The 27,979-nt window shown below is 33.8% G+C and overlaps 1 protein-coding gene across 1 annotated transcript; it reads left to right on the top strand.

Annotated features, from left to right (window-relative positions):
* Window positions 1–842: 842 nt before the first annotated feature.
* On the top strand, window positions 843–27,970 carry LOC103494871 (uncharacterized protein At3g06530). Its single transcript, XM_051087286.1, has 39 exons — window positions 843–1,176; window positions 1,504–1,717; window positions 1,833–1,928; window positions 2,022–2,139; window positions 2,286–2,459; window positions 5,028–5,198; window positions 5,753–5,808; window positions 5,942–6,031; window positions 6,108–6,256; window positions 7,099–7,181; window positions 7,270–7,398; window positions 7,570–7,644; window positions 9,650–9,818; window positions 11,157–11,296; window positions 11,423–11,512; window positions 12,837–13,017; window positions 13,217–13,314; window positions 13,423–13,575; window positions 13,664–13,820; window positions 14,993–15,126; window positions 16,246–16,327; window positions 16,484–16,646; window positions 18,094–18,169; window positions 18,310–18,483; window positions 18,573–18,638; window positions 18,758–18,862; window positions 19,898–19,987; window positions 20,668–20,879; window positions 20,997–21,207; window positions 21,304–21,486; window positions 21,985–22,080; window positions 22,170–22,237; window positions 22,316–22,658; window positions 23,388–23,603; window positions 23,921–24,589; window positions 24,678–25,087; window positions 25,705–25,960; window positions 26,126–26,296; window positions 27,382–27,970. Exons 1-39 carry the CDS (start codon window positions 1,017–1,019, stop codon window positions 27,610–27,612), a joined length of 6,459 nt encoding a protein of 2,152 aa, XP_050943243.1. The 5' UTR covers window positions 843–1,016; the 3' UTR covers window positions 27,613–27,970.
* Window positions 27,971–27,979: the final 9 nt, after the last annotated feature.

Genomic DNA, 27,979 nt, shown 5'->3' on the forward strand with positions numbered 1-27,979 from the left:
ACACACATTTCTTTAAATGCTGAAGTAATATTGAAGAATGATATACTTGTTAAATGATTCCATTAGTGAATTGAGCAAAAAATAAAAATAAATATAAAAAATGCTAATTATAATTATTGTTTATTTTTATTTTTATGTCAATAAACTTTCTTCGTCTAGAATACTATAGCCTACACAAACAATGAGAATTGAAAATCTGTTATCTTCCGAATGTTTATAGTTTGTTTAGTACAGTAAAAATACCTCTTAGATAGCAACAAAATTGGGTTTCTTAAAAATAGAAAAATTGACAAACTATTTACTTCCTACAAACAAAATCATTAAAATACAAAATTTATTAAATATTTTATCAAATTTTCTAAAAAATGATAGTTGACATTCATACATAACTATTTTTAAATAAAAGAACATTCCAACAAAATAAGAATCATGTAAGTTTGAACCTAAGACATGAAAAGAAAGTGATAGAATTAGCAAAATTAGTAGATTAAAAGACACGTATATCTATTATTCCTAAAAGTTACTCTTACTATAACTATCTTTTATAGTATATGACACTCAAAGTTTAGTTGGTAATTATTATAAATGGATAATTTATTTACTCGTTCAATTGAATCCAACTCAATTTGAGAACGGAACGCTCAAGATGAAATTTGCTTAATTACGATGTTATGATATATACTCTCTACTAATATGTATATATATTTTGAAAAGAAGAGTACTTGGTTTTCTTTTTTTTAAGTAATATTGAAACCAAACCATGGTAAAAAAAATGGAGAGCTCTAAAAGGAGAAAGAGGACTTCGGCTGAGGGTGACGTATCACAATAAAATAGAATGGTAATTCTCGGCGAGGGAATTTCATAAACCCTACAACTTCCACTATATTGGTTTAAGGTTTAAAACCGCCAAAACTCAACCACCGCCGCACCGGCAGCCAAAGCTCCCTTCACGACGGGGTTTTGAAACGCTCCCAGACTTCGGAGTTTCTCAGGGTGATCTCTCATTTCATTCACCAATGGCTTCATCCATCGCCTCTCAGTTGCAAGCTATCAAATCCTTTGTTCAGGCCGACTCGGAGCCGCTTAAGAGACCTTTTACTCGACCTTCGATTCTTTTTGACCCCAAAGAAGCTGCCGACATTGATGTCGATACTATATTCAGCATTGCCTTACAAGGTCAGTCTGAAACATGCTTCCATAACAAGTTGCCCGATGTTATAATCAGATGAATGTGAATTTGTCTGCTTAGATATCTCTCATTGTCTCTTGTTATTTTAATCTGAGTTGGGAGTTATCTGATTGCCGACTGTAACGATTATTATCCATTTTACTTGGCTGAATTTTTCCAAGGCTTGAGCTTTTCGGATGATTTGCTTTTGTAACTGCTAGGATTTTATTTTGGAGTGGAGGGTGTTGATATTCTCAATTATATTTCTTTTTGTTGATTTGGCAGTGTCTGATGTCAATATTCTCAGTTAATTTGTTTTATTGATTGACCTTCAGGGCTGGAGGTTCTTATAAGCTTGGATGAACGTTTCGGAAATTATAAGAATCATTTATTTAGCTATAAGAGTAGGGAGCAGGATAGGGAGTTGATGAGTGATGAGGAGAATAAACGGATTAATGCGACAATTAGTTCGTACCTGAGGCTGATTTCAGGGCACTTTCTGCAACCTTCATCTCTTAAGACTTTAGAGTACTTGATTCGCAGATACAAGTAAGCACCTTTTCAATTAATCTCCCAAGGGACAGGCCCAGTAGACCATTTTGCAGCTTCCCTTTTCCTATCAGTCAATATCTTCTTACTCTTTATGAGGAAATATTTTTTTCAGGATTCACGTGCATAATGTTGAAGACTTGGTTCTTTGTGCCTTGCCATTCCATGACACCCATGCATTTGTTCGAATTGTGCAACTGCTTGTTTTGGGGTTTGAATTTCTCTTGTAGTCTGTTTCAGCTCAGCTACCGTGAACTTCATTAAGTTTTTGATATGATGTTTATCCTATCCATGTGTGTTGTAGGAATAGTAAATGGAAATTTCTGGAAGGTGTGAAATTGTCGGGTGCCCCACCACCACGGAAGGTTATAGTGCAGCAATGTGTCCGTGATCTTGGTGTTTTGGAAGTTATATGCAATTATGTGAGTTATTATTATTATTATTTTTTCACCAAATCCATCTAATATTCTTAGCATTTATTCTATATGGTTTTTTTTCTTCTTGTTTTCTCTTTTTTAACTTCAAGTTGCAATGTCAGTCATACATAACTATGCTATTTCTTTCTTAGGCAATTCCATCAAAGAACATCCCTGTATCGAGGCCAGTTGTGAATTTCTGCACTGCAGTTGTTATAGAAGTTTTGGGTACTCTTACAAGCGTTGAGCCAAATGTGTTGAACATTGTTCTTTTGTTTGTTAATACTGGACTTCAGCCTGACACCAAGGGAATTTCAGATCAGAAGGTGAGTTAGGAAATCATACTGTTTTCTGTAAGTTATTTATTTACTTTTTAATTTCTCTAATGTACATGTGTGAAAAGTGGAGAACCAGCCTCTAAGAACCACACTTAGGCCACTTTTACCCACTCGTAAACATAATAAATCAATGGTAATTTGAAAAGTGAGCTCTAATTCTTTACTTGTATTCTGTAAAACGTAATGAAATGGGGGTCCACTTCGAATTCTGTAACCAAAGAACATAATCTAATTGAGGAATTGAGGGTGCTCAATTTGACGATGTTTAAAGTTTATGTGACAATTATTGTTACCGATCCATATATTGTTATTAGTACAATATTAGAATTATGAATCATCCTATTGATCGTTACTGTTATCGTTATCATTATAGTTACCGCTAGAGATGACAAATGCTAAAAAATCATGTTTAGTAGTAATAGTAATAGTAACGGTAATAGTAACCATAAATATGACAAATGCTAACAAATCATGTTTAGCTGTAAAGATAACAATAATAGTAAATGTGACAGATTCATAATTATAAAGAAACGAGATCAAAAGCAATCTAATTAAATTTTCATTCATACTCCTTATGATTGATCTATCATTGGAATTTTATTATGATTGTACCACTTTTCATCACGGTTTGGTAAATGTGGTCTTAATGTATTAACAATTACTCCCCAATACCCTGATTTCCCACAAAAAATAGGATCTCTAATAATTAGTTACAAAATATTCATAATTACAAAATTAATTGGTAAGGTTAACCCAGTAGAAGCCTAAAACCTTGCTAGGAGCCATGTCTCTTCCCAATATTTGATCTTCTCTTAAAGAGAACTGATGTTGGTCTCGCTATTGGGTTTTCAAGTATCCTTATAGAGAATACCTAGAAATGTGAATTAGTGACCCGCTTTCCACTCAAGTTTGAAGGAGTGACCACAAATTGGGGGTTATGAACAATGTTTTAAAAATCGAAAGGCGACTTTGAGGTATTCTTACTGAAGATGCAAGGTAAGCTTTGAGGCGGTAAGCTTCAAATGTAACTAAAAACGTTTAACAAATCCTAAATGTGTGTGACTAACTGTCGGTAAACACAATAGTAATATAAGAAAATAAAAGATAGAAAAAAAAAAGAAAAGAAAATCCCCTATCAATTGTCACTCAAAAGTAGTAATATCATTCCTCTGATCATTACATGAGTCCTAAAGACATTAAGCCTTGGTGCCTTTTCCAAAGGATGTAAGCCTCTTGTAGTTCGATGGAAGGCATGAGTTTCGATGCTAAAAGTTAGAGCCTTGCCTGAAGGCAAGCCTCAAGGTGTAGCCTCTGTAACTTTTTTTTCTTTAAAGGAGACAAACTACTTTATTAATAAAAAAAACTCAAAGTACAAGAGAGTTATACAATGAGCGTAATAAAGAAGCCTAGAGAGCAATAAAAAACATAAAAGATAAAAAGTAATTAAAGTCTAGACAATATACATGCCAAATGGTTGTTCTGTTACTTTAATTAGATGTTGTTTTAAAAAAGTATCAACGTCAAATTATTATGATGCAATCTTTAAATAAAAAAATATTGATACCATATAAATAGTTATGTAAGTAGGATTACCAATGGAGGATAAAGAGGTTCATACAGTTTTAGTTTCAATAGAAGTGTGGGTAGTACGTAATCGATGTTTTAAAAATCCCTCTTAAGCTCTAGGCACAAGTTTGGCACAAATGTGAGGTACACAAAATAAGGAGCGCGTTTTCTATGAAGTCATAAGGCCCAAAACCATGGCCTTGAAGATTTTTCATTTTTTTTAAATGATAGTAATTAGAGGTTTTTCTTTCTTTTTGAACTAATTATTAACTAAAAATTGAAATTTACTAAGCCTAAATACAAAATTCTTTATGCATAGGGGTTTTTTTTCTTTTTCATTCCCATTCCAACAAACTTTCTATTTTTTATGTAGAACTTTTATATGTACTGCACCTCACAAAAAAAAAAAAAAAAGCCCGTGGTTTCTTGTGCGCCTTGCGCTTAAGCCCCACAAGACTATTGCTGATCACACTTTGATCTTTAAAAAACACTGTATATGATGCCAACACAAACCTTTTGATAATTATACACAAAAGAGAGTAGTATCTCAATTGGAGAAATCTCTTGTAACTCCTTTGGTTTGGGCATGAGCCCTTCTTTGTTCGTAAATTTCATATGTCAATGAAATCTGTTTCTTATTAGAAAACAAAATCTTTATGTGCCTCAAACCTGCAACATTGTTTAACTATTTAAGTTAGAGTTGTAGCATTCACACTATGTATTTTTTTCTTTAAATTTAAACTGATTTAGGAACTTAGTTACTTTTGATCCCATGGACTACATTCAAACCCTTTATTTATCATTTCAAGTTTTTGTTGGCATTTTATTTGATTTTTATCTGCATTCCTGGTTGTTTGATTGCTGTTTTGTCACGCTCTTCCATGTTTCATCGTTAAGTTTGTTGTATTTGTTTTTCTTGAAAAGGAGACGGCCTCTTTATTAATTTGGTTGTATTTGTATAACCATATTTTCCCATTTCTTCAAATACAGGCTGGTGCTTTGATGATTGTTGGTTTGCTAGCCAACAAAGTCATATTGATACCTAAGCTTGTTAAGAGTTTGATACGATCTGTTTCTGAGATTGCCAAAGAGGATTCCAGGGAGTCAAATGATATGCAATCAGTTCGACTTTCTCTTATGGCTTTAATCACCCTTGTTCAGGTATTATTCTGGTGAAAAACCGATTGAAATTGTCTCATGATTTGCATTGCTCATTCTATGCCGTATTCTATATGGAAGGGACAGCTTTAAGGTTTTTCCTTATCATATCAGGCAAGGCCCAAATATCAGATGTGATAAACAATAGAATACATTAGAAAAGTGGTTTAATGTATATCGTTGTTTTAGTAATTATTTTGTCTAAATACATATACTTTTTCTTACTTTTTTACAGTTTTTGAAGAGAAGCCTTTTTTTTTCTGTGACCTCCCTAGTGCTAGCTCTCTTGATTTTATAATCCATGAAGGTTTATGCACATTGATTAAACTCATTTTTGCTTGAAGTTGATGCCAAACTGCCATATCGTGTGAATTCTAATGAGAACTGATGCATATTTTCTCTCTCTCTAAAGAATGGCTGAGCAATCCCAATGAACCAACAAAAACTAACTCGAACCACTTGTATTGACTAGACTTAACCACACATGACTAAGTTGTAAAGTGCATATATTTTGACTTCTGTTTGTTCTAATTTTACCCGTTAATTAAAATTTTCAGTTTCAATCAGTTGACATATTTCCAAGAAAGGTATTGGATATCTTGATGGAGATTAGGTAATATATACTGCTTACTGAGTTTCACTTTCTGTTGCTTCCAGTTTTGATTCATATCTGATCTTTGAATTTTGTTTGTCACGTCAATTTCTGTATTTTACATTGATTTCTTTCTCTTTATTTTATTGTGAAGGGATTTGGCTGGTATCCTTTTGGAACTATCCAAAGAGTTCAACATTGATAAATTCCTCGCCATCTTTTTGGATTCATTAGTTGAATATAGGTGGGACTGAGACTTTTCATTTGTTAGCATCTGCATGTTATGGATGATTTAACATCTAATTATTTGTTGCCTGCAGTTTCTCTAGTGAGCTGTGTCAACATGGTTTGATCTCACTAATTGAGACTGTTCCAATAAGGCATTTAATGCATAATATGGTGACCAAAGTTTTAGCGAACTGCTCTAAATGTTCAGAGAAGAGTAACAATCCCAGCTCTTCTAATCAAGGTATATGCTCAAACTAATTAATCGGTGCTCATTTTACTAGTTTTTCCTTTTTTTAATTTCTAGTATGCAAGTTCTTGATTTTTGCTGCTTATTTTACTCTTCATTGTTTCTTAAATCATGTATCTTTTTGGGATAGTGAACAATCAGCAAAATTTGGGTTATGGTTGGTTACAGAATCTAGAGAAGAAAAAGAAAAAAAAATCAACTTTCATTACGAAGAATGAAACATTACATAGAAGAAAAAGCAAGCAAAGGTTTACCCTAGCAAAAAAGAAGCCACCAAGAAATTACAAGATCAAACTCCTGGGAATATTAAAAATGAAATAGCAAAAAGAAAGAAAAACAAGAAAAACTACTTCATTCTTCTTGCCATTTTATTTTTAATCTTTTGAAGAGTTTCAATAGTTTGAATTTGTTCAATCTTGTAATTTGCTGGTAGCTTCTTTCAATGGTTTTGTTTTTCTTTGAAATGTTTTATTCTTCATTGTGAAGGCCAGTTTTCATTTAAAAGGAATTTGCCTAATTGTTATGTTGAGTTAAGATATTTTTATGACAAGACCTGCTATTCAGCTTTTGCTAGTTATGAAGTTTTCTTCCGTCAATCAAGTAATGATTTGTTTGTTGTCATAATAAATTTCTGCACTATCATCCTCTGTTAGCTAATAAAGAAATAATGGAGTGAATGGTTAAGTTTCAGTAGTATGCCAACTCTTTTTGCTAGCTAGGTTAAGTAGAATCTTGCCTGTTGTCTATTGCAACCCCTGTTTGGTTTTTAATATTTAATCTATATTTTGTAACTTTTTTCAACTTGTGCTGCCACTAAGATTTGTATATCCTTTTAGGTACTTGGGCAAAGAAGCTTTTAATAGTTGTCAATAAAGTTTATCCTTCAGAGCTTCGTTGTGCTGTTCAAAAGTTCTTTGAGGTATCTTCTAGATCACTTATTTTCCTTTTTGTGACTATACATCTCTTTGTTTGTTTAATATGTCTTATTGTTTTGATCTGCTTAACAGGACGCCAAATTACAACGTAAGATAGGGGGCTCCCTATATGAGATTGTGTGCAATACTTTAGATGGGGGTTGTGATATGCCATTGCCTATTTCAGATTCAAAACTTTTGTTTGCTTTGCACCATCCCAAGGTATAATATTATGGCACTCCGTTTTTACAGCTTTATGTGCTCGTGCTTCATTGTTGCTTGCAGTGTCAAGGTATCGCATGCAATATCTGTAAAAAAACTGCACGAATACTCTACCAAGTACCATCTTATGTAACAGATATTATGTGTTTTGGTGCTGTCTTTGTATCATAGGCTGAGGTTCGTCGTGCTACTCTTGCGAGTTTAAGCCAGGCTGGAAATTTGAAGGCTAAAACAGATCATTTAGAGGTAACGTTTTTCTTTTGTTTGTTTGTAATTTGTGAGCTTTCCGACTAAAACAGATCGCTATGATTGTTTCTGATCAAAATTAGAAAATTTTGAGATTCAACAAATTGAAAGTGAAGTTCTTTGCGACTCTTGTTACTCTTTTGGCTTGGGCTACTTGCATTCTTTTGTTTCTTATTAAAAAGAATGTAAAATGGACAAAGAAAACGAAAGTGAAGTTCTTTGCAAGTTTTGCATGGAAGAAGAAAAGCTCAAGATCATGATCGTCTCTAGAGATATTTTTATCTTCTGTTGCACGTCTTTTGCCCATAATGTTGCAATGCAGGCAATAGGAGGACTTTGGCCATCTTGCGTGGGATTGCCAATTTGTTTCTTCCTCTAGAGTTGATTTTTTAAGATTTTTGAATATGTTTTACCTGCCATAGAAGTGATTGTTCTATGATGGAGATGGCCTTCTAAAGCCATCCTTCTCAAAATAAAGGAAGAGTTTGTTGAGGTCTTTTTATTTCATTTTATTATTTATTTATTTTTGGCTGTTTTATGGTGTGGTTGGCTTCAGGGTAGACATATGATCTTTAGTAGTTCATCAGTTTTAGTTGTTTTGTTTTGGACATCTGTTTATTGGGTTATTTGTAAGGAAAAAAAAAACCTTGGTGCAACCTAGACTGCACACTAATAAAAATCTGCCATGTGACATTTTTTCATAATTTGATTTTTTTACTGTATAGGAATAATGGGGTGCATGGGATTAGGTGCGACCGAGGTTGCATCTAACCATTGCCCTATTTGTAATGTGTTGGACTTCTTTCCGTGGGCTTGTCTGTTTTTATTCTTTCTGTATATTTTCTCATTTCACACAAAGAATATAAAAAAGTTTTCTCGAGTTTAATTCTATTCTTAATGCCCTTTTTCCCTTGAAATTAGATGAGGCCAAACTGAGGGGTTAGAGATCATGGAGGAGATCTGGGAGGTTGCTAGGTTTAATGCATCTTTATGGGTGTCTGTTACTTAGACTTTTAGATTAGAGTCCGTTTTTGCAGGTAGGTCTGGGACTCCTTTTGTGAGCCGAACAACTTTTGTCTTCTCTCTCGCGTGTTCCTTTATTTTGTTAATTAAAGTTTGGTTGCATTTGATTATTTTATGGACTTGCTCTGCTTAAGATCTTTTTCTTTTCCTCTCTCTCTCTCTCTCTCTCACGGTAGCCTATTTTTCTTGATTTTGAATTGGAAATCTCTGATGTAATTAACCTTCAGATGCTTGTATTCTTCTCCTTTATCAATGAAATTGTTTCTTATTAAAAAAAAATAATAAACCTGGTTTCTTACCAAAAAAGTCTGTTTCCCTGCAAAAAATATCATCAAGCAAGGAGCCAAAATTGACTTGTGTGAGTGCATGTGTTTAGACTGATTCTGTAATTTACCTAACAATTAGTGGTTCTTTAAAGGGGAGAGTAAATTTTGTCCAGATAATGCCGTTCCACAAGGCATTTGTTCGTAGTGTCTTTGGTCTATAATTTATTCTATAGGAAAGAGAAGAACTAGGTAAGCTCCTGTTTTTGTTCGAGAGGCCATCTGAGTCCTAGTAAATTATCAACTCTTATAGCGGAAGGATGAGGTCTGGACAGTTTAAAGGGCTGTTAGTCAAGTTTATCCGCAATTATAATTTGTAGGATAAAAGATTCTTAAGGTAATTATTGTAGTGATCCATCATCCATATTTTACATGTTGGGTAGAAGGATGTGCTGTTGGCTCATCATTGTTCGTATTCTTACTTCAATGATTCCAAATGAATGTAATTACTAGTTAGGCTTAGCTAGTAGGTTGGTAACTTGATCTGTTAGTGTCAATGTCTATTACTTGGTTCATTTTCACTTCTAAATTAAGATTTGCTAGCAGCAGAAAGTTTCTGTAGCTGATCTAGGAGCTTTCATATCTTTCATTTTTTCACTTCAATATTATCTTTTATTAAAAGTGCTGATTTCTCTTTTATGTTCTTATTCTATGATCAGAGTTTAGTGACCGTTCAAGATGCCATATTGAAACTACTTGGGGATGATGATCTTACTGTTGTTCAGAAAGCTATCAGTCTTGATGGAATCTCTGACATATTGAGTTCTTCTGATCTTCTCAAAGCGCTGAAAGATGTGCTTTTTAGATGCATTGACATTTTGAAATCTGGTATGATTGTTACTTTGAGAAGTATCTACCATTTCTCTAGCATCATTTCAAGCTGGAGAATTTCACATTTTTACTTTCTTCAGTCTATGATTAATTCTGTTTGTGGATTTCAGATCAATTTACAAGTTTGGTTTCTAATCTTTTAGAGTTGTGTATAACATATTCAAGAACCTTAAAAATTGTCAAATAGCTCCTATATATTGCACCTAATTCGTCATCTAATAGGTTTATGATTTTAAAACATGTTCATCTTTTAACTTTCAATTTTGTGTTTTATCGATCATGGATTTTATATGTATATATATGTTTTTTCTTTAACAAAAAACTTCCCATTGATATAATGAAAAGGAATAAATGTTCAAGGGACACAAACATCTATAGGGAGTGAAAATAAAGAACAAACTAAAAACAAGAAATTAGAGATAATTGCAATCAGATAGAGGTCAACCATGAAATTATTTAAAGGACACTAGACTGTTCCAATATCCACTCTGTCTAAGAACCAAAATAGAGAGCTTGCAAACCAAGGTTGAAACTAATAAGGAAGGCTCCACAAATCACCAATAATTAAAGACATCAGTCTTGGCTGATTTTTTGATATCATCTTATAGGATTGTAAATCTTGCACCATCGACAGTTTTTGGACCCCCAAACAGAAGATAACCAATTTATCACAGATTCAGATGCCGTCTAATGCCATGGTGTATAAGGCATCTCAAAACATAATAGGTTCCTTACTTATGAGATAAAGTTTTAAAGACCTATTAGACAATTCCTAATATACATTAAATCAATAATTTAGTGACCAAGCAAACATTTTCTGAAGTTTAGGAACTTATTAGAGTTCTGGTCATTTTTAACACGAATTAATTGAACATAACTTCAATAGTTCAGGGATCAAATTTTGTAATTTAGCTTTGTTTTATGTTGTACCTTCTTCTTGAAAACATCGAGGGAAGAATAAATAGAAACACAAAGGATCATGGGGTTGAACTCGACAACATTTCAGATTCTATGCTTTGTTTCTCAAGGTTCTGATGATGCATTCAGCTTTCAATTTTATGCTATAGCTAATAGGTTTTGTATGGGGTTGAAACGTGACATTTCTTTTCTAGTTCTCCCTCACTTTGTAATCTACAGATGGATGCATGCTTAAGGTATGGTAATTCAGAAGAAGTGTTGAGTAACTTGGGATTTTGTAGTAATTTATTTTAAAAGTCAGTAGGATCTCTTTCAGCAACGATGGATAAGTTTTATAGACCTTGTGACCTGATTATGCATTTTAATTCAAATTAAGTCGATTTTCTTATCATTTGGAATCATCGTTTGGCCTTGCAGGTTCGCCAGCTATTAGTAATCGTGCTGCTGACATAGCTTTTGTGTGCTTGAAGAGTTTGAAAGAATATTTCTACGATCGTGACGACTATCTGCAGATGCTCTTTTCTCTTACATTTCCTTTACTTCTGGTTATGCCCAAGGTTTGTGGCGTTTCTGCCAATATCGTGCTTTTGAAACTACTTTTAGCATATGGTGGTACTGATTTAGGTAACTAGTTAAGTAAACTATTTCCGTTCTTTAACTTTTGTGTTTTCTGTATTTACCAGACCCAGAGACTGAATTTGAAGGCTTTGGAATTGGCCAAGGAAATCAAATGGCCTTTTTACCAGAATCTTGCTGGTGTCAACACAGACGTGGTTAGTAGTGCTACATTGAGTTTGGTTTTGATTGTTTAGATATTCAGCAGAGAATATTCTGGGTTGTTCTTCTGAACCAAGTGTTGATTGTTGAAATCTTATTCCTGCATGGTAGGAATTAGATTTTGGAGATTTATTCCATAGTTGCATAATATTGAGTTTATATTTCATGAAATGTCCTGGCTTGGGAAACTATGGCCTTTTCATTTTTGTACGTTTGTATTTTCTTTTAGCTCTATTTTCATAAAAGGAAAAAAAACATGGTCTTTTCAGCATGGTTTATTTATTTTTCTTTTTCATCTTCTATTTTGAACAAGAAACTAAGGTATTTTTCTGAGGTTGACTTATAATGATTTTAAAATTTCTGGCATGTTAAGCTTAGAAAAAGACCAGATTTATGGTATCATTAACGGCTAATTGGCTTGAAGGCGCGCAGGTTGTATTTTGTATTATTAGCTAGAGGCTCTTCTTGTAATTGGGCTCTTGTTTCTGGGATGGTTTTTTATGCTCGTGTATTCTTGCATCAAGTGGGTTAACGTAAAGTTTGTCTTCCATGTTTGAGGATTGTTGCTTCATCCACCCTTTGGCAAAAAAGGCTAGTTTTCTATCAAACGAGCCATTTGTGCATTGTCATATAGTCTTTGGGATGATAGAAATAATAAAGTGAAGAGTAGATATCATCATTCTTGATTGGGCGCTTTTCTTTAGTTTGACTCCTTTTGATCTGATTTACTATTATTATTTTTCTTTGAATGGTCCTATTACTCTTTTGAAGCCTTCTTGTATTCTTTCATTTTTTCTCAATGAAAAGGGATAGTTGCAAATATAACAATTAGATTCAAAATAATTAAGTATAAACAATATCTTTAAAAAATTGCAAATATAGTAAAATTTGCCAAAATCTATCCAATGATAGGAGTTTATCACTGAAAGACCATAAGTGTCTATCAGCAATAGAAGTCTATCAGCGATAGAAGTCTATTATTGATAGACTTTACTATATTTACAATTTTTTAAATGTTGCTATATATTTAATTATTATTCCTCAAAATTAGTATCCATTATAATTACCCAAATGAAAATCTGGTTTGAAAATAATAAAATGATAATTCCAGTCTAATCTTTATTTTTGTACTTTTACATTCAATGTTTTTTCTCCTCCTCTTTTAGCCATTCTTTCCATCTATGTTGATACCAACATTTCCATCCTTGTTCTAATCATTAATCCTTTGTACCGATCTCAAGTTAATCACACATTTGGTTTTCTTTACGTACATGTATTTGTTATTTTTTTTAATCATAGGATTATTTTTTGCAATCATAGGATTTGCAGCGTGGCAACATTAGCTCAATCAATATGGAAGTTGTCAATAATTTGGCAAAGTCATTCTTGTTACATCCAGAGGAGTGTGCACCTTGGCTGATTGAGAGTTGCAAAGCTTATGATTCTTCCAGAGTACTCTTCCTCCTCATTGTGCTGCAATCAACTGTCATGCAAAAAGATAGTGGGATCTCTTTCTTTATTCTCCTTTTTTTAAGTTCAATATTTCCTTTTCTTTTCTTTTAGTACAGCTACAGGTTTTACTTATGTTTGCCTTTTTAGCGTTCCTGTTTTTATTTCTTCAGTTTGGACTCTATGATGTTGGATCGGTGTATGTTCTTTTATTTTTATTTTGATTTTTTTAAAGAAATTTCCCACTGTAGGTACCTCCCAATTTATTGGCTTCTTTGAAGTTCTTTGCCCAGTTTTGAAGATTGAATGGGATGTATATGAGTCTACTTATGGTGCTTCTATTGACAAGGTACTGCAGTTTTCTTCTATTTGATTGACTTAGAACTGACCTTACTTTGTAATACAAAAAGTTGTTCCATTGTTTGTTTTACTTTATGTTCTCCTATGTCGTTGGCAGTTCAAAACAGAAATGTTAGGTTGGGACTGCAAAAGGTTCCTGGATCAGTTAGTCAAAGAGGATCACAATGAATTGAATGCCGTTGCTCTAATTTGCATATTTTGGAGATTGTTAGAAGCATTTACTTTTTCAGTGAATGCAGATATAATGATGGTTAGTGGGTCGTCAGTTACTTGGTTGCTTCCATAATTTGATTTAGATGAGCATTTACAGTTGATATTGAGACTATTTCTTGCTGCAGGATAAGAAGGAAAAATGGATTTCCATGTTCCGTGATTTGTTTGTGTTCTTTGCAAACTCTCGATTTAAGCATGTCTTCAAGGAACATCTCCATTACCTTGTTCGAAGCTTCAAGATATCTCCTGTTCATATCCTGTCTAAGTTTTTTACTGATGAAGGTGCTCTTATTTATTTTGTTTGAACTTTTGTTCTTGTATTGAATGATTGTCTTTGAAAACTTTTGTTTGCATTCCATGCCTCTGAAAACAAATATGGAATTTCTACACAGGTCAGCATGTTCATTTTTTTCCATAAAGAACAGAAAATGAAACTTTTCACTTCAAAAAATGAAAAGAGACTAATGCTCAAAATTATAAACTCCACAATGGAGTTAGAAAAGGAAAAAAAATCGACCGTAATATGAGTAATCATTACAAGATATATGTTAGATGATATGATATTAAATTTGCCTTCACCTATCAACTTAAACTTTTGGGTCAATCAAGGATCTAGGATGGTATAGAGTAGGTGGTCTAGACTCTAGAGAAAGTCCTCTATTCAAACCTCTATTGTGTTATTTCCTTCCCAATTAGTATTGATTTCTACTTGTTGAGTTATCTACATATTTCAAGTCAACCAGTGTGGGATAGTGTTAGATGACATAATATGAAATTTTCCTTCATTTATCTACTTTAGTTTAGTCAATTGGTATTGGGTGATTTAAGAAGATACCAGATAGCTAAATGTGAATTGGAGGGAATTAACCAATAGTGAGCTTGAGACCATCTTTTTATTACAATACCTTTCCCAAAAAAGTTGTGAAATCATGAAGACAAGTACTCTATTTATAATTGGAAAGCAAACTAATCCTAATCCTAAAGAAACTAATCCTAATTCTAATTAATAAAAGAAACTAATCATAATCCTAATAGATTAAGGATTGGTTCATAATACCTGAATTCCTACTACATCATCCCTGCTATTATCCTTGGAGAACCTGTGTTTCTTTCTGACGGGGTATACGATTTCAAGTTAATAGAGTTTTTATTTTATACAAAAAGGGTCAGCGCACACTGTCAATAAAGCGCCCCATGTGCTAACGACCTGCCCTTTTTGGGTTGTTGCAAGTCATTCTACATTTGAGGGGTACTGTTTTGATTTTGTGGGTGCAAGTTGATATATTTATTTTATAACTAGAAACGGACTTCTCATTGACATTATGAAAAAGTTGTCAAGTTAATATATTATCATTTACTTTTTTGGCTTCAAATAGTTATAATGGTTGTGAATTCGTTGGTCCATGCAAATTTCCATCTGCATTTGATGATGATCTCACCACTTAAACTTCCAGGTGTTCCTGCTTCAGTTCAAGTTGAGAGTCTACGCTGTTTATCTTATCTTTGTTCTCAGTCAGAAGAAGGTTTGCACGTTCAACTTGTTGCTGAGTTTCCTTCAATACTCGTCCCACTGGCCAGTGATGATAAGGTAATTAATCCTTTTGCCTGATGCCTTTATTATTTGTAAAAAACTAAAGTTTATATTAACAAGAATGCAAATAGAGCACGTCTGAGCCAAAGAATGGTTACAGAAAACTCTTCCAATCACAATAAATCAGAAATATCGCAGAATCGCCTAAAATCTCTTTTGAGAATCAATCTATGATCTTTATTATGAAAAAATGTTTCCATATAAGAGAAATTGGTGTAGCCTGAGAGGATAAAATGAAAATTCAAAGAGATTCTATTCTCAGGGAATTAATAGACAAACTAAGAACTGAAATACCGAAAGGAAACTAAAATTTTTAATTAGGGAATTACCAAGGTTAACTATTATTCCTATCCCTACCGCATCAAGTCTGTTCTTCAGAAAAAACTGCTTGAATGAGCTTCATTCATAGATGGCAGAGAACATTGAACACCAAATTTCTGCTCAAAACGAGAAGAACAGAAGGACCATGGTAGTCACAATTGATAGCTCTACTAGGTAAGTTAAAAAAAAAAAAAAAAGGAAACTACCGTGAGGGCAAACAAAAAAGGCTTTGCCACTGATAATCAAAATTGACAGCAGAAGATACCATCACAATCGAAATATATATATTTGAAATTGGCATTGTAGATATGAAAACAATTTGAATTTTGTTGAGGAGTAGATTCGAGTATAGGCTAAGCTAGGTAAGTCGTTTCTGCTTCTTCACTGCACTAGCCTCCACTTAGAGGTTTAACAGGTTTGGAGATGGCACAACTTTTAGGATGAACTTGTCTTCTTCATTGCCTTTCTTCAATTTATAAAAATGGACAACTTCCTGCTTCTTGCCTATAGTCACAGGAATTTATCTATTTGTTTATTTCTCTTTTATTGAATTTAATAAGCTGGACAGTTAACTTTAAAAAAGAAGTCGAGGAATTTTCTTTTGTAATTACAACCTTTCTACTATTTGTAACAACTTGGAAGCATTCTTTTAATAGGAGTTCAGTTGTTTTCTCTCTTTGTTTTTGTTTCAATACAAGTAGCTTCTCATCTAAAAAAATAAGACACTATGCCAAGCCCAACTTTTGTTTCATAATATGTTTTTATTTCGTTGATGCCATCTGCAATCTACTCCAGGACACCAGGATTGCGGCCATGAACTGCATTGAAGGGATGTTTTCATTACTGGATCATGCCAACTTTTCTTGCAAGAAAAACGGTTATTCTCTATATAAGATGAATTTACAAGATTTTACTTTTATTTTTAATTTATTATTTACTTAAATTTCTCCCCTAATTTCATTCATCAATAAAATGCTTCTTTTGCCAAAAAATAAGATCTTTTATTTACTTAATTTGTTCAATTGCATGACAGGAAAAAATGCTGTATGGAATCACTTCCTAGATAAACTTTTGGGTCTCATGATTGAGCAGAAACGACTCATTTTGTCTGATAGAAACTTTCTCCCGTCCCTTCTAGCAACTTTGCTTGGTTCATCCTCACAAAACTTTTTAGTTCCTCAGAGTATTGAACAGAGGTGCGTATCTAAAACTTCACCTTTATTCAAGCAAAATTTTCCTTTTAATAATATCTTTTCCTTTGAGGCGCACAGACACACAAAGAAACTGCACTTTCATTAAAGAAATGAAAACATACAAAAAAAACACTAACCCTGATATTAATTGCGAATATGACATGTAACAAGCTGTTCCTTAAATAGACCTGACACCCGAGAGATAGGAGTTGGATCACACCTAACTACTTAGTTAACTAACTTAACCTAGCCCCTTTAAGTAGAAATTCTCTTTTCTCTTGGATTTTTGTACTTTGTATTGTTTTGCTTCACTCTTCTATTTTTCCGTTGTATCCCATTTTTTAAAAATCTTGTGTTCACGTATTTAGAGTATTAGTCTCCTTGTGTTTCTTCAATGACAAGTTTTGTATCCTTATAAAAAACTAGGGTGGGGTTGACAAGTTTTGTATCCTTCTAAAAAAAAGAACTAGGGTGGGGTCGAGGGCATCCCTCCAAAACGAACTATACCACAAGAACCTTCCAATCACTGTTGACTGCAGGCTCATGATCACGACACAGCACAAGATGATTTTTTTAAAATTATATCAGAGGTGTTTGATTTATATATATATTTTTTTTGTATGCTTTGTTAGTCAGGTGCCACTGGGATATTACCAAGGTAGTTCTATATTTGTTATTGTAACTTTCAAATATCAATGAAAATGCTTTGGAGGTGGAAGGCCTCTGTAAATAGGGAAGGGGGAGCATGACCTTTTTAAGGGGTTAAGAGGTTAAGAGGTCATGGATTCAATCCATGGTGGCCACCAATCTAGGATTCAATATACTAAGAGTTTCTTTGACTTCCAAATGTTGTAGGATTAGGCAAATGTTGTAGGATTAGGCGGATTGTCCAAAAAAGATAAAGTGAATTATATGAAATGATTCCCTAGAATTCTATCCGAGTGCATCTACTAATCCCCTAGACTTCTTGGATTTTTGTCTACGTTGTAGTTATATCTCATTATAATTCTCAAGCATTAGTTTCTTTTCATTTCATCAATGAGAAGTGTTCTTTCCATTTCACAAAAAAAATAAAAAGAAGCGGGAGTAATGCTCAAATTTCCTATCGAAGTCTTAAAGCACTCCAATTGGCACCATTGAATGGTAGAATAATTACAACCTGATATTGAAAGGGCATTCTAAGATGAAACAACACAACCTAGTAATGGATTTAGTTGCAATGCTGCTTTTGGTTCTTAGAAAAGCTTTTTTGACCGAACGATTTTGCGCAGATTCTTATCCTTGTGACTAGATAACTGCAGATTTTTTTCCTCAATTCTTTGGCCATTCATTTGGAGCATATCACATTCTTTGACCGGGTTTTTAAGACTAGTGAAATTTTCATTACTAAAATGATGTCTTGTTGATTTGTTTATCATCACTCAGCTGACTTATTAAAATATCCTTTCAGGTTTGATAAAGCTACAAAAGAAATGATTCTGGCTTTCATTTTGGGTTATGCTTTACAGCTTTCTGATTATGGGAAGGTTTGGCCTACATAGCCTTTTTCGTCGTTCATTATATTTGGGTTCTCATGGAGGTGTAGGATTTTGTAGTTTTACCTTGTGTTTTCCCCCAATTATTTTAATGTTCGCAATTTGAGTACTTGTATGCCATCATTTTCCAGCTGAGGATTCTTTCTCTGTTCAAATCAATGGGAAATGCTATTTTACATGTTAAGGAAGTTGAAGCTCTGTTACCTCTTCTTTTGGAAAGACGCAATAGATATTATCTTGCACTTGACAGATCCATTCATAGCTTGTCATCCATCGAAGTTTCTATCTTATGTCTTCTGCTTGAGGTGCGTTGATTGTACCCTGGATGCTTATCTTGGCAATGTCTGCTACTTATGACAATTGCACTTAACGAGAAATTTCCTGGCTGTTCCAGTGTTGTGCTACACCATCTTCTTTCGATTGGCACACATGTGAAGATTATTTGTTGAAGGCACTGCAAGTAAGAAACCTTTTAGGACTTAAGTTTCAGTTCTTTATCTTTGTTTCCTGTTTCTGTTTAATTCTTTTCTGGGAGTTAAGATTTAGATATTATTGCTTGGTTGATTGTTTACTTCTCAGTTAAATGGTAGCTCTCCAAGTGAAGATGCAATCACACGTCCTTCTTTAGCTATCTTGCAAAAGTTGAATGATCAGATTTATGGCATGATGGAGGATGAAATGCAGGTTATCTTCATCTCTCAACTTGAGTTTCAAGTCAATTACTGTGAACTGTTTTATCTATATGGGTTGAATTTCTATAAAAAAAAATCTATATGTTTCGGATTACCTTGTGCAACTGACATATTTTTATATGTTAGAATCTTCAATCTAGTATTTGCAATTGGTATGCACATGAGAATTTGTCCTTTGATTAAAAAATTATAGGCTTTTTTGGACCATTTGCAGGTTATATTTCCTTTTTTTTCCCCGTATATTAAGGGACATGCACATCAAACTTTATGTTGGTGGATAAATGTACACAAACTTTTCTAACCTAACATTTCATCTCAAGATACCTTATGATGAAAAAAGTTCATTGCATGATTGATAGTAAAATCATCAGATGCATAGTCTTTCTTTAAACCAAGACTATGGTCTTGTGAATACTTTTTAGTATAATAATCAAACTTTTTTTCAGGGTAAAAATGAGAACAGAAGAATCAAAATAAAAAGACAACATGAGCTAGAGATATGACAAGAGTCGAGACATTGTTCTTGCCTCTTGGCCTTTGTGCCTTCCTGATATGATTATCTTTCTTTCTTAAACATTTTTAATTTTTTTAATTTTATATAATCATTTGTAATGATTTTTTATTTTGTTGGGAGAGATTTCTTTTGGGAAGGGTTCCAAAGATTATTATCCTGGGTTTAGCATTAATAGTAATAACGCAGTCCATGAACTGATTGGGTAGAGTGAATCTGATTATTGTCTTTTCTTAAGATTGGTCTTGTCCAAACGTTTAGACTATTCTGGTGATGTAACATTCTATATATTTCAAACAAGCTTACTCCAGTAAGGTGGGTTTTTCTTTGTATGATTACGGTATGTCAAGATTCCTTCTGTTTTCACATTTCTTTTCTGGGATATAAGTGCATCCAGAAATAGTTCGTGAATAAGGATTTCTGTACAAAGTTTGTTAGATCGACAGTAATAACTGATGGATGATTCTACTTTTCATCAGCTGCTAATTACAGTTTTCTATATTTTTGTTTTGGCAGGAATTTCTGTTTTCAAAACTAGTTTTGTTATTTCGAGATGCTGACAGTAATGTGCAAACTGCCACCCGAGAAGCCCTTATGCGCATACGTGTTAGTTACTGTATATATGAATTTATTGTCTTTTGGTGATGGCATTAAGCTTGATGCCATGACCTGTCCTGAAACTCCATTGTTGCATCTTAAATTATCATTTGCCTCTTCTAGAACAGCATGCTCATTAGGCATTCTACATAGTTTATTTTAATTAAAATTACATGGTAGATTAATTTGTTAACAGACTGCTGATTAGAAAAGTTAAGTCGTCTTTTTAAGAAGTGAGTTGTATTTTATATTGTAAAAAAGTATCATACTTGTTAAAAGTAGGATTCTTTTTTATTTTGTTATTTGTAGTTGTTGGAATATAAAATTTGCATCAGTTAGTTTTTTTAAACAGAAACGATCTTTTCATTGATATATTAAAAAGATATTACAAAAAGTGTGCATTAATAGGTGAACTTGGACATTTCAACTAGGTGGACAACCCATAGCACCCTCATCATACTTCAAATGTTAAAGAGTCAAGTTAAGACTTGATGTATTTGGAATCATGTTTCAAAAATTTGTATTTTACAAGTTGAGCATCTAGGCGAACAATATGAGAAGCTAATTTATTTGTTTATAATTTGTTTTCTGATTTATTAAACTTACAGTATTTTTTAGACATACTTCGGATGCTTCATCATGGTACTGCACAATTGAGAACCTTACATTGTATCAATTTAATATTGTAGATTACTTCCACCACCATCAGCCGGATGCTGGGTTACATGTTGAAGTCTGAAGGTTTTGTTGGCAGTGTGGTAGATAGGAAGAAAAAAAAGAAGTCCATTGAGTACCATACATCCAGCTCGCCCTATGATATGATTTGTAAAAAAGAAAATTCTTTCTCTTCATTAAGCTCTGTTCTTGATATTTTACTCTTGAAGAAAGACATAGCTAACAGGTATTTTTATGAACTTTTTAAAGTACCGTCTTCTTTGTTGTAGTACCTCTACTTACTGTTATCTTGAAGTAAAGAGGATGCAATTACAATATTAATATTCATGATTATCTATTGTAGGCAATCCCTTATAGGGCAACTATTTATGCTGCTTGGGAAAGTTTTTTCAGAGGATTGGGTTAATGCTACACTTGCACTTGATGATCAGTCAGACCATGCAGTGCCCGGCGTTTCTCAGGGCACCCCTAATGTAATAAGCTACATAAGGCAGACAATCTTAATAATTCTTGAAGATATATGTTCATCAGTAGTGACAACTACCCCACCACAGGTGCATATAAAATCTAGTAGTCCGTAGTTGTATCTGCGAATTTGTTTACTCACTTTGTGTTAATGATTTGTTTTATGTATATATTTTTTATTGCAGGTTCAGTGGAGAAAAGAAATTGATATAAAATTGTTGGTTGATTGTGCTCGTTTATCTAAGGATGGAGTTACCCGTAACCATGTCTATTCATTAGTTTCCTCTGTGGCAAAATTTATCCCAGAAAAACTTGTGGAGCATATGCTGGATATTCTTACCCTCATTGGGGAATCTGCTGTCAGACAGGTAATAAATCTATAATCCCGAGGGTATTTCTTATCAAAAAGGTTTTTGTTTTTGGTATTTCCTAAAATATGATTATTTTAAGGATAACCATCTACAGCCACTATGGTCGATGGTCGTGCATAAATGAGTTTGCTTTTGCTCTGGGTTGGAGGGTTGGATAATTTGTAATTTCTCTTAAGATAGTTCCACTCTCCTATAATTCTTTAATCCTCCAAGAGCATTCCATTGGTATGTTTGGAAATCTGCTTAAAGGTCTTGGTTCAAGTCCCCGGATTGATTGGCCTTGGATGAAATCCTTTTGAGGATTCGTGGGGTAACATGAACATAATCTTGATATCCTCACTCTAAAGAAAAAACCTTTGAGTGTATTTTTATAGATTTTCTTTTTTAAATTTCTAAAAGTTCTTTTGTGAAGTGCATGCTCTATGTGGAGAACATATGGTTGACTCTCTAGGTGAATTCATGGTAAGATGTTATATTTTTGTTATCCATCTGTAGGTTGATATCCATTCAGAGCGTGTACTTGAGGATCTAATTGCTGCTGTTGTTCCATGCTGGCTGTCAAAAACTGAGAACAGGGATAAATTACTTGAGGTAATTCTTGACCTTGTCATGCAGGTCTATTTTTATGATTCGAGGTGTGCTTCTTTTAAACTGTTTTCTGATGCCGGTTTGTATTTCAGACATTCATTAGCATATTGCCTGAAATTGCTGAAGATAGAATGTTAAAAATATTCCAACACTTATTAAGGTACTCTTTTATTATTAGTTTTCCTCATTAGTTTTCTTTAAAATTTCTTCCACTCTACTTGACCAGTCTTTTGTGCAGGATTGTGGGAGAGTGGGATGGCTTGGCTGAGGTGCTTTTGTGTCTTTTTCAATCACTGGTTTCGAAACTACCTTCCTTTGAAAATTTGCATGGTCTGGATGACTTCATGTCTGTTGTACACAGAGAAAGGGAGTATGGGTTTGCATTGCATATTTGTGAGAAGTATTCATGCACAACTTGGCTTCATGCTCTTGCTGCAATGTTTAAGCTCATAGGTCATGATAACCTTTGTGCGGAATCCCTTAAGAAGTTGCTTCTGGCAACAAAGTTTTGTTTAGACAAATTACAGGGTCCAGAATTTGCTTTCAGATTAGCATCACATGAAAACTCGGATGACATACAGGTAGAAAATCTTTGAGGAACCAGTCGTTTGTCTTTCTCCTTGCACTCTTAATCTTGCACCAAGCTCAGGTTTTCATCTTTGGGTTCCATAAATAGGGACTTGTTTGAATGTGAAATATCCCTCATGATATGTATTTCTTTGCATAATTGGACAGTAGCCATAAGATATGAAGCAAGTTACATAGTTTATCTCTCCAGCGAATGCTGTGGTCATCCCTTTTAATCCTCTTATACTGGTTTTTGGTATCTTTTTATATTGTATTTGAGGTCTATTAGGTTTTGAATTTTTTTTTAAAACATCTACGTCTTAATTTGGCATCGTATAAATCTTAGGCTAAATCATACATCTTCAATTCTGCATTGCCTCGTGTTTTGTCTCCAATCAAGTTTAATCCACTTCATCCATAGACATGTAAAAGCGCTGATATTAACCCATGTTTTCTACTTTCGGCAAATGATTCCTCACAATTTTGGGTAACCTTCTATCAAAATGTATAGACACAGTTAAAAAGTTCATTCTTTCTTTTGTTCAAGGGATCAGTGTGGTGAGTTGTCCTTGGCAAAAATAAACAAAAAGTTTTATGTTTTGCCCTTCTCTGTCTAGGCTACGTTTTTTAAGTTTTAGTGCTTGAACTCACTAAACATTCTACTTTATGCGGTTCAAATATTCACTTGTTAATCGACACTATTTTCCTTTTTCTTTGTATGATTTGCAAACATTTTTTTGCAGAGTATACTTGGAGATCTACTGGAGGAGGTTGTTTTCTTAGTCCAACTTATTGATACTAGAAGCCAGGAAATTGGTATACCTGTGGGTATCAGGAAGCAAATAAAGGAGCATATGAACGCTATTTTAAGAAATATCACTAGGGCTATGAATCCTTCAGCCTTCTTTAGGAGCACCATTAATTTGCTTGGCCATAATAATAGAAATGTTGGGAAAAAGGTACATGGACTAATCCTGTTATATTTTGTATTCTTTCCTTTATTTTAGGATTTGGTTGCAGTAGCTTGATTGTGTTAGTTACACAGGAGCAATTTATGTAGCACAATAGTACCCAAAACACAAAGCCATCCAACCCAGATAAAAAATAATAATCACGACAATTACTAATTATAAGTAGATTTGTACCAAATGCACTTCATGACTTAAGCTTTTGTTCAATCTGTTATGCCGTTCTATTTGCTTGTTTTATTGTGTTAATATAACATTTCTTTATTGCACATCTCATAATTTTCACATATTATCTTGACCTCCTGCAGGCGCTCAGCCTTTTATGTGAAACAGTTAAAGAACATGGTAGGGTGAAGTCAAAGAAGGGAGCAAAGAAAGAGAAAGTTTCTGAAAGTCCCTGGCTTCACATGGATGATGATTTTCTTAAATTATTTGACAGTATATCTTTGAGAATTATTCACTTAATTGATGATTCTACTGATGCTTCTGATACATCTCTTAAAGTAGCTGCAGTTTCAGCCATAGAAATTCTGGCCAATGCATTTTCTTCTTACCATTCAGTTATCAGTGTTTGGCTAGCACCAATTGCGAAATATATTACTTCAAACAACTTACCTCTGTCTTCTAGCTGCCTTCGAACATGCAGCACACTGGTTAACGTACTGGGGCCAAGGTCATTGAGTGAGCTTCCTAGTATAATGGGGAAGGTGATAAATGTGTCTCATAGTTGTGTAGTTGAGAATAAAAGATGCAGTTCTGAAATGTCTGTTCAGTCATCAGACTTGAAGGAATCTGTTATGCTTTCTGTTGCTGTTACTTTGGAGGCTGTTGTGGAGAAGCTCGGTGGATTTCTAAATCCTTATCTTGGAGATATCCTAGATCTTTTGGTGCTTCATCCTAACTTAGTATGGGGGTCAGATTCAAAGTTGAAGTTGAAAGCCGACTCGATTAGGAAACTTCTGACAGAAAAAATTCCTGTAAGTGTTAAAGCTTGTCAAATTGATTGGTATCCCTCGTATGATTTTTCTCATTTCATTTATCTGATGATAACTGAATCTTTTCTAGGTTCGTCTCATTTTGCCACCTTTGTTGAAATTTTTTACTCGTGCTGTTGAATCTGGAGATTCAAGTGTGATCATCACCTTTGACTTGCTTGCGAACATTGTTGGAAAATTGGATAGGCCATCTGTTGCTGCTTACCACACACAGATTTTTGACCTGTGCTTGCAGGCGCTTGATTTACGCCGCCAACACCCTGTCTCTATCACAAATGTTGATGCTGCAGAAAATAGTGTTATCAGCGCTCTGAGTTTGCTTACACTTAAACTCACTGAAAGCATGTTTAAACCTTTATTCATTAAAAGTGTTGAGTGGGCAGATTCGGATTTGGAAGATGGTGCAAGTGCTGGAAGCACAAGTATTGACAGGGCTATATCCTTCTATGGCCTAGTAAATAAACTTGCGGAGAAGCATCGGTATGGTGGATTCCCTGTAAAATTTTAGTTTTATGCTGATTTATGGTTTTGTCTAAAGTGGTTTTTGTCTGAGACTCTGAAGGTTTAAATCTGCAGTGTGTTAAAACCCGAACTCTTCTTTGTATAATGTTTACATAATAACTGGATAGTTTTCTCCTTAACTAGTTAAAAACACTCTTGCTATTTAGTTTTTATTTACTACTCAAGGGGAGTATTTGAAACAAAATATTTACAGTTACTCTTGCGGAAAGTTATCTAATACATGCGTGGATTTCTTACCCTTTTTGTTGAAGTTTTATGCAAAAAATTTCACTTGAGCTTCCTTGACATTACCACCCTACTTTTTGGCAAACAAGTTTTTACTTCATTGGATATTTCAATCTCGTTTCCGACTTAATTGCTAACATCTTGACTTTCATCTTTTAACTTATTTTGGTTGAGGAAGTTTGATGGTTCTTGCATTCTCTTGTTTTAAGGCAATTACTGTCATTTTTGTTCTTTATTTACTCTGAGTTGATTTCATTTATGTCTTTTATGGGAATGATGGATTTTGTGTCATATTAAAAAATACTCCGGTAATTACTATTGATTCTGGTGTCTGTTTCCTCTCAATTTAGGTCACTTTTCGTTCCCTACTTCAAGTACTTGGTAGATGGGTGCGTCCGCCACCTTACAAATTCAGGAGATGCAAAATATACTGGTTCAGTGCAAAAAAGAAAGAAGGCTAAGGTGCACGTGAGTGATAGTAAAGAAGAAACTGGAGTGGTATCGCTTCAAAGCTGGCATTTAAGAGCGTTGGTCTTATCATCAATGCACAAGTGCTTTCTCCATGATACTGGAAGCTTGAAATTCCTCGACTTCTCAAATTTCCAGGTTAGTGGATCTTGTCCTTTACCTTTTCACCTGTAACAAACATAAAAAATGCCTATTAACAGGCGGTTGACACGGAGATTTTAATGTAGCATAGTTTGTCTCCTTGGTCTCTGGTTATTATTAGTTTATACCTTCACTAATTATTTTCGTTTGTGTTCTTTACAGGTTCTGCTCAAACCCGTAGTTGCACAGTTGGCGTCTGAGCCACCAGAAATGCTTGATGAGAACACGAATGTTCCATCTGTAAATGAGGTTGATGATGTTCTGGTGATTTGCATCGGTCAAATGGCTGTGGCTGCTGGGAGCGACACATTATGGAAGCACTTAAATCATGAGGTAAAATCGTACTTTAAGTAGTAGTAGGTGTGTCTGACAAAAAATGGTGTTTTTTTTTAATGGATTACATATCATATAAATATTTTTTAAAATAAATTAGTTAAATGGCTTCTTTACACTATATGTACTTTTTATCTGCTTTTGAAAATTTTAAAAAGTGATTTTAGTCGGTTAAGAAGTATATTTTACTTCTCTTTAAAATTTTTACCAAATACTTTTCCCATTTTTGTAAAAGATACTTTTATTCATTCAAAGACACTTTAAAAAAGCATGTCAAACACACAAATGTAGTTTTCAACTAAATTGTTATAAGCATTATGCACAAGTAGCTTACGATTTGAAATTTTTAGAATTTCTATCGAATGGTTTTCATTGGTACAAAGTTCCTCCGCATAACAGTTTCTTTGGTTCATTCAAATTCGTTTTATATCATGGGGGAGTAGATTTAAATATATTTTTCTACATGGTGGCCGTCGACCACAATTAGAAGCACGAACTTATTCCCTTTTTGGTGTTTTTCTTCAACCTACACAGTTCTCGTCTAGTGTGTAGAGACGTTACATTAATTCTTGTAATACTCAAGACTTTTACTAACTTGTGGACTTGAAAATGTGTAGAAACTACAACGAGTTGTAATCAAAATTAAATGTAGAGAAAATAATATTACGGTGGTTCGAATAAGGGGCCTCTTGCTTAGATATTATGTATGTTACAATCATCCTAAAATTTTAATCTTTTTGCCCCAGAATACCTTACCCAACCCAGAAGATAACATGACGTGCTAATAAATTCCAACTAAACTATGAAATCCATTGTCAAATAATATAAACCAAACTAACTTCAAAAACACCGAATCCTGAATAGCAATAACACTTCTGGGGATGTTTCCCCTAGATGTTTGGTAAAAACGTACTTGAAAAGAAAACTAAACATTTTCCAAAACAATCATATTCCAATACTATTACTACTACCAAGTACGCTGTTTTGCACTCTATTCAATTTTCATTTAGGTTTCTGCACGATATATGCTAATTGAATGTTTAAAATTTACTTATTTTCATTTCTCTTATGAACTCTTTTTGTAGGTATTGATGCAAACCAGAAGTGACAAGGTTCGTCCTAGAATTTTGGGTCTACGAATCGTCAAGTACTTTCTGGAGAATTTGAAAGAAGAATACTTGGTACTTCTACCCGAGACGATCCCCTTCCTTGGCGAGTTGCTTGAAGATGTGGAGCCCTCTGTTAAATCTCTTGCACAAGATATTCTCAAGGAAATGGAGGTTATGAGTGGTGAAAGCCTTCGGCAGTACTTGTAAGGCTCAGTTCAAACGGGAATTCAATGCCATTTTTTGTTCGTATCATCAGAGTGAATTCGATTAAATGCTTCAACTGAAGACTGTTTATTGAGGTGAATTCCATTAGCTCTTGATAGTGTTTGAAATTAGAATATAGGAAAAGAAGTTAGTTGAGAGGGCAAGTTTTGTATAATTGCCTAAAATGGAATAGTTTATTCTTAAAGCAGTTGTGTAATATATCTGGTGTATAATCCTACATGTAAGTCATTATTATGAAGGAAATGTAAGTCATTATTATGAAGGAAATTTTGGGCTTTGAACAAGTCGTTTTTGTATTTTGTTTTATTTTAAATGTAAGTGATTATTATTGGACCTAAAAGATTCCTAA

This window comes from Cucumis melo, chromosome 7 (genome assembly GCF_025177605.1).
Source record: "Cucumis melo cultivar AY chromosome 7, USDA_Cmelo_AY_1.0, whole genome shotgun sequence".
Taxonomy (NCBI): Eukaryota; Viridiplantae; Streptophyta; class Magnoliopsida; order Cucurbitales; family Cucurbitaceae; genus Cucumis; species Cucumis melo.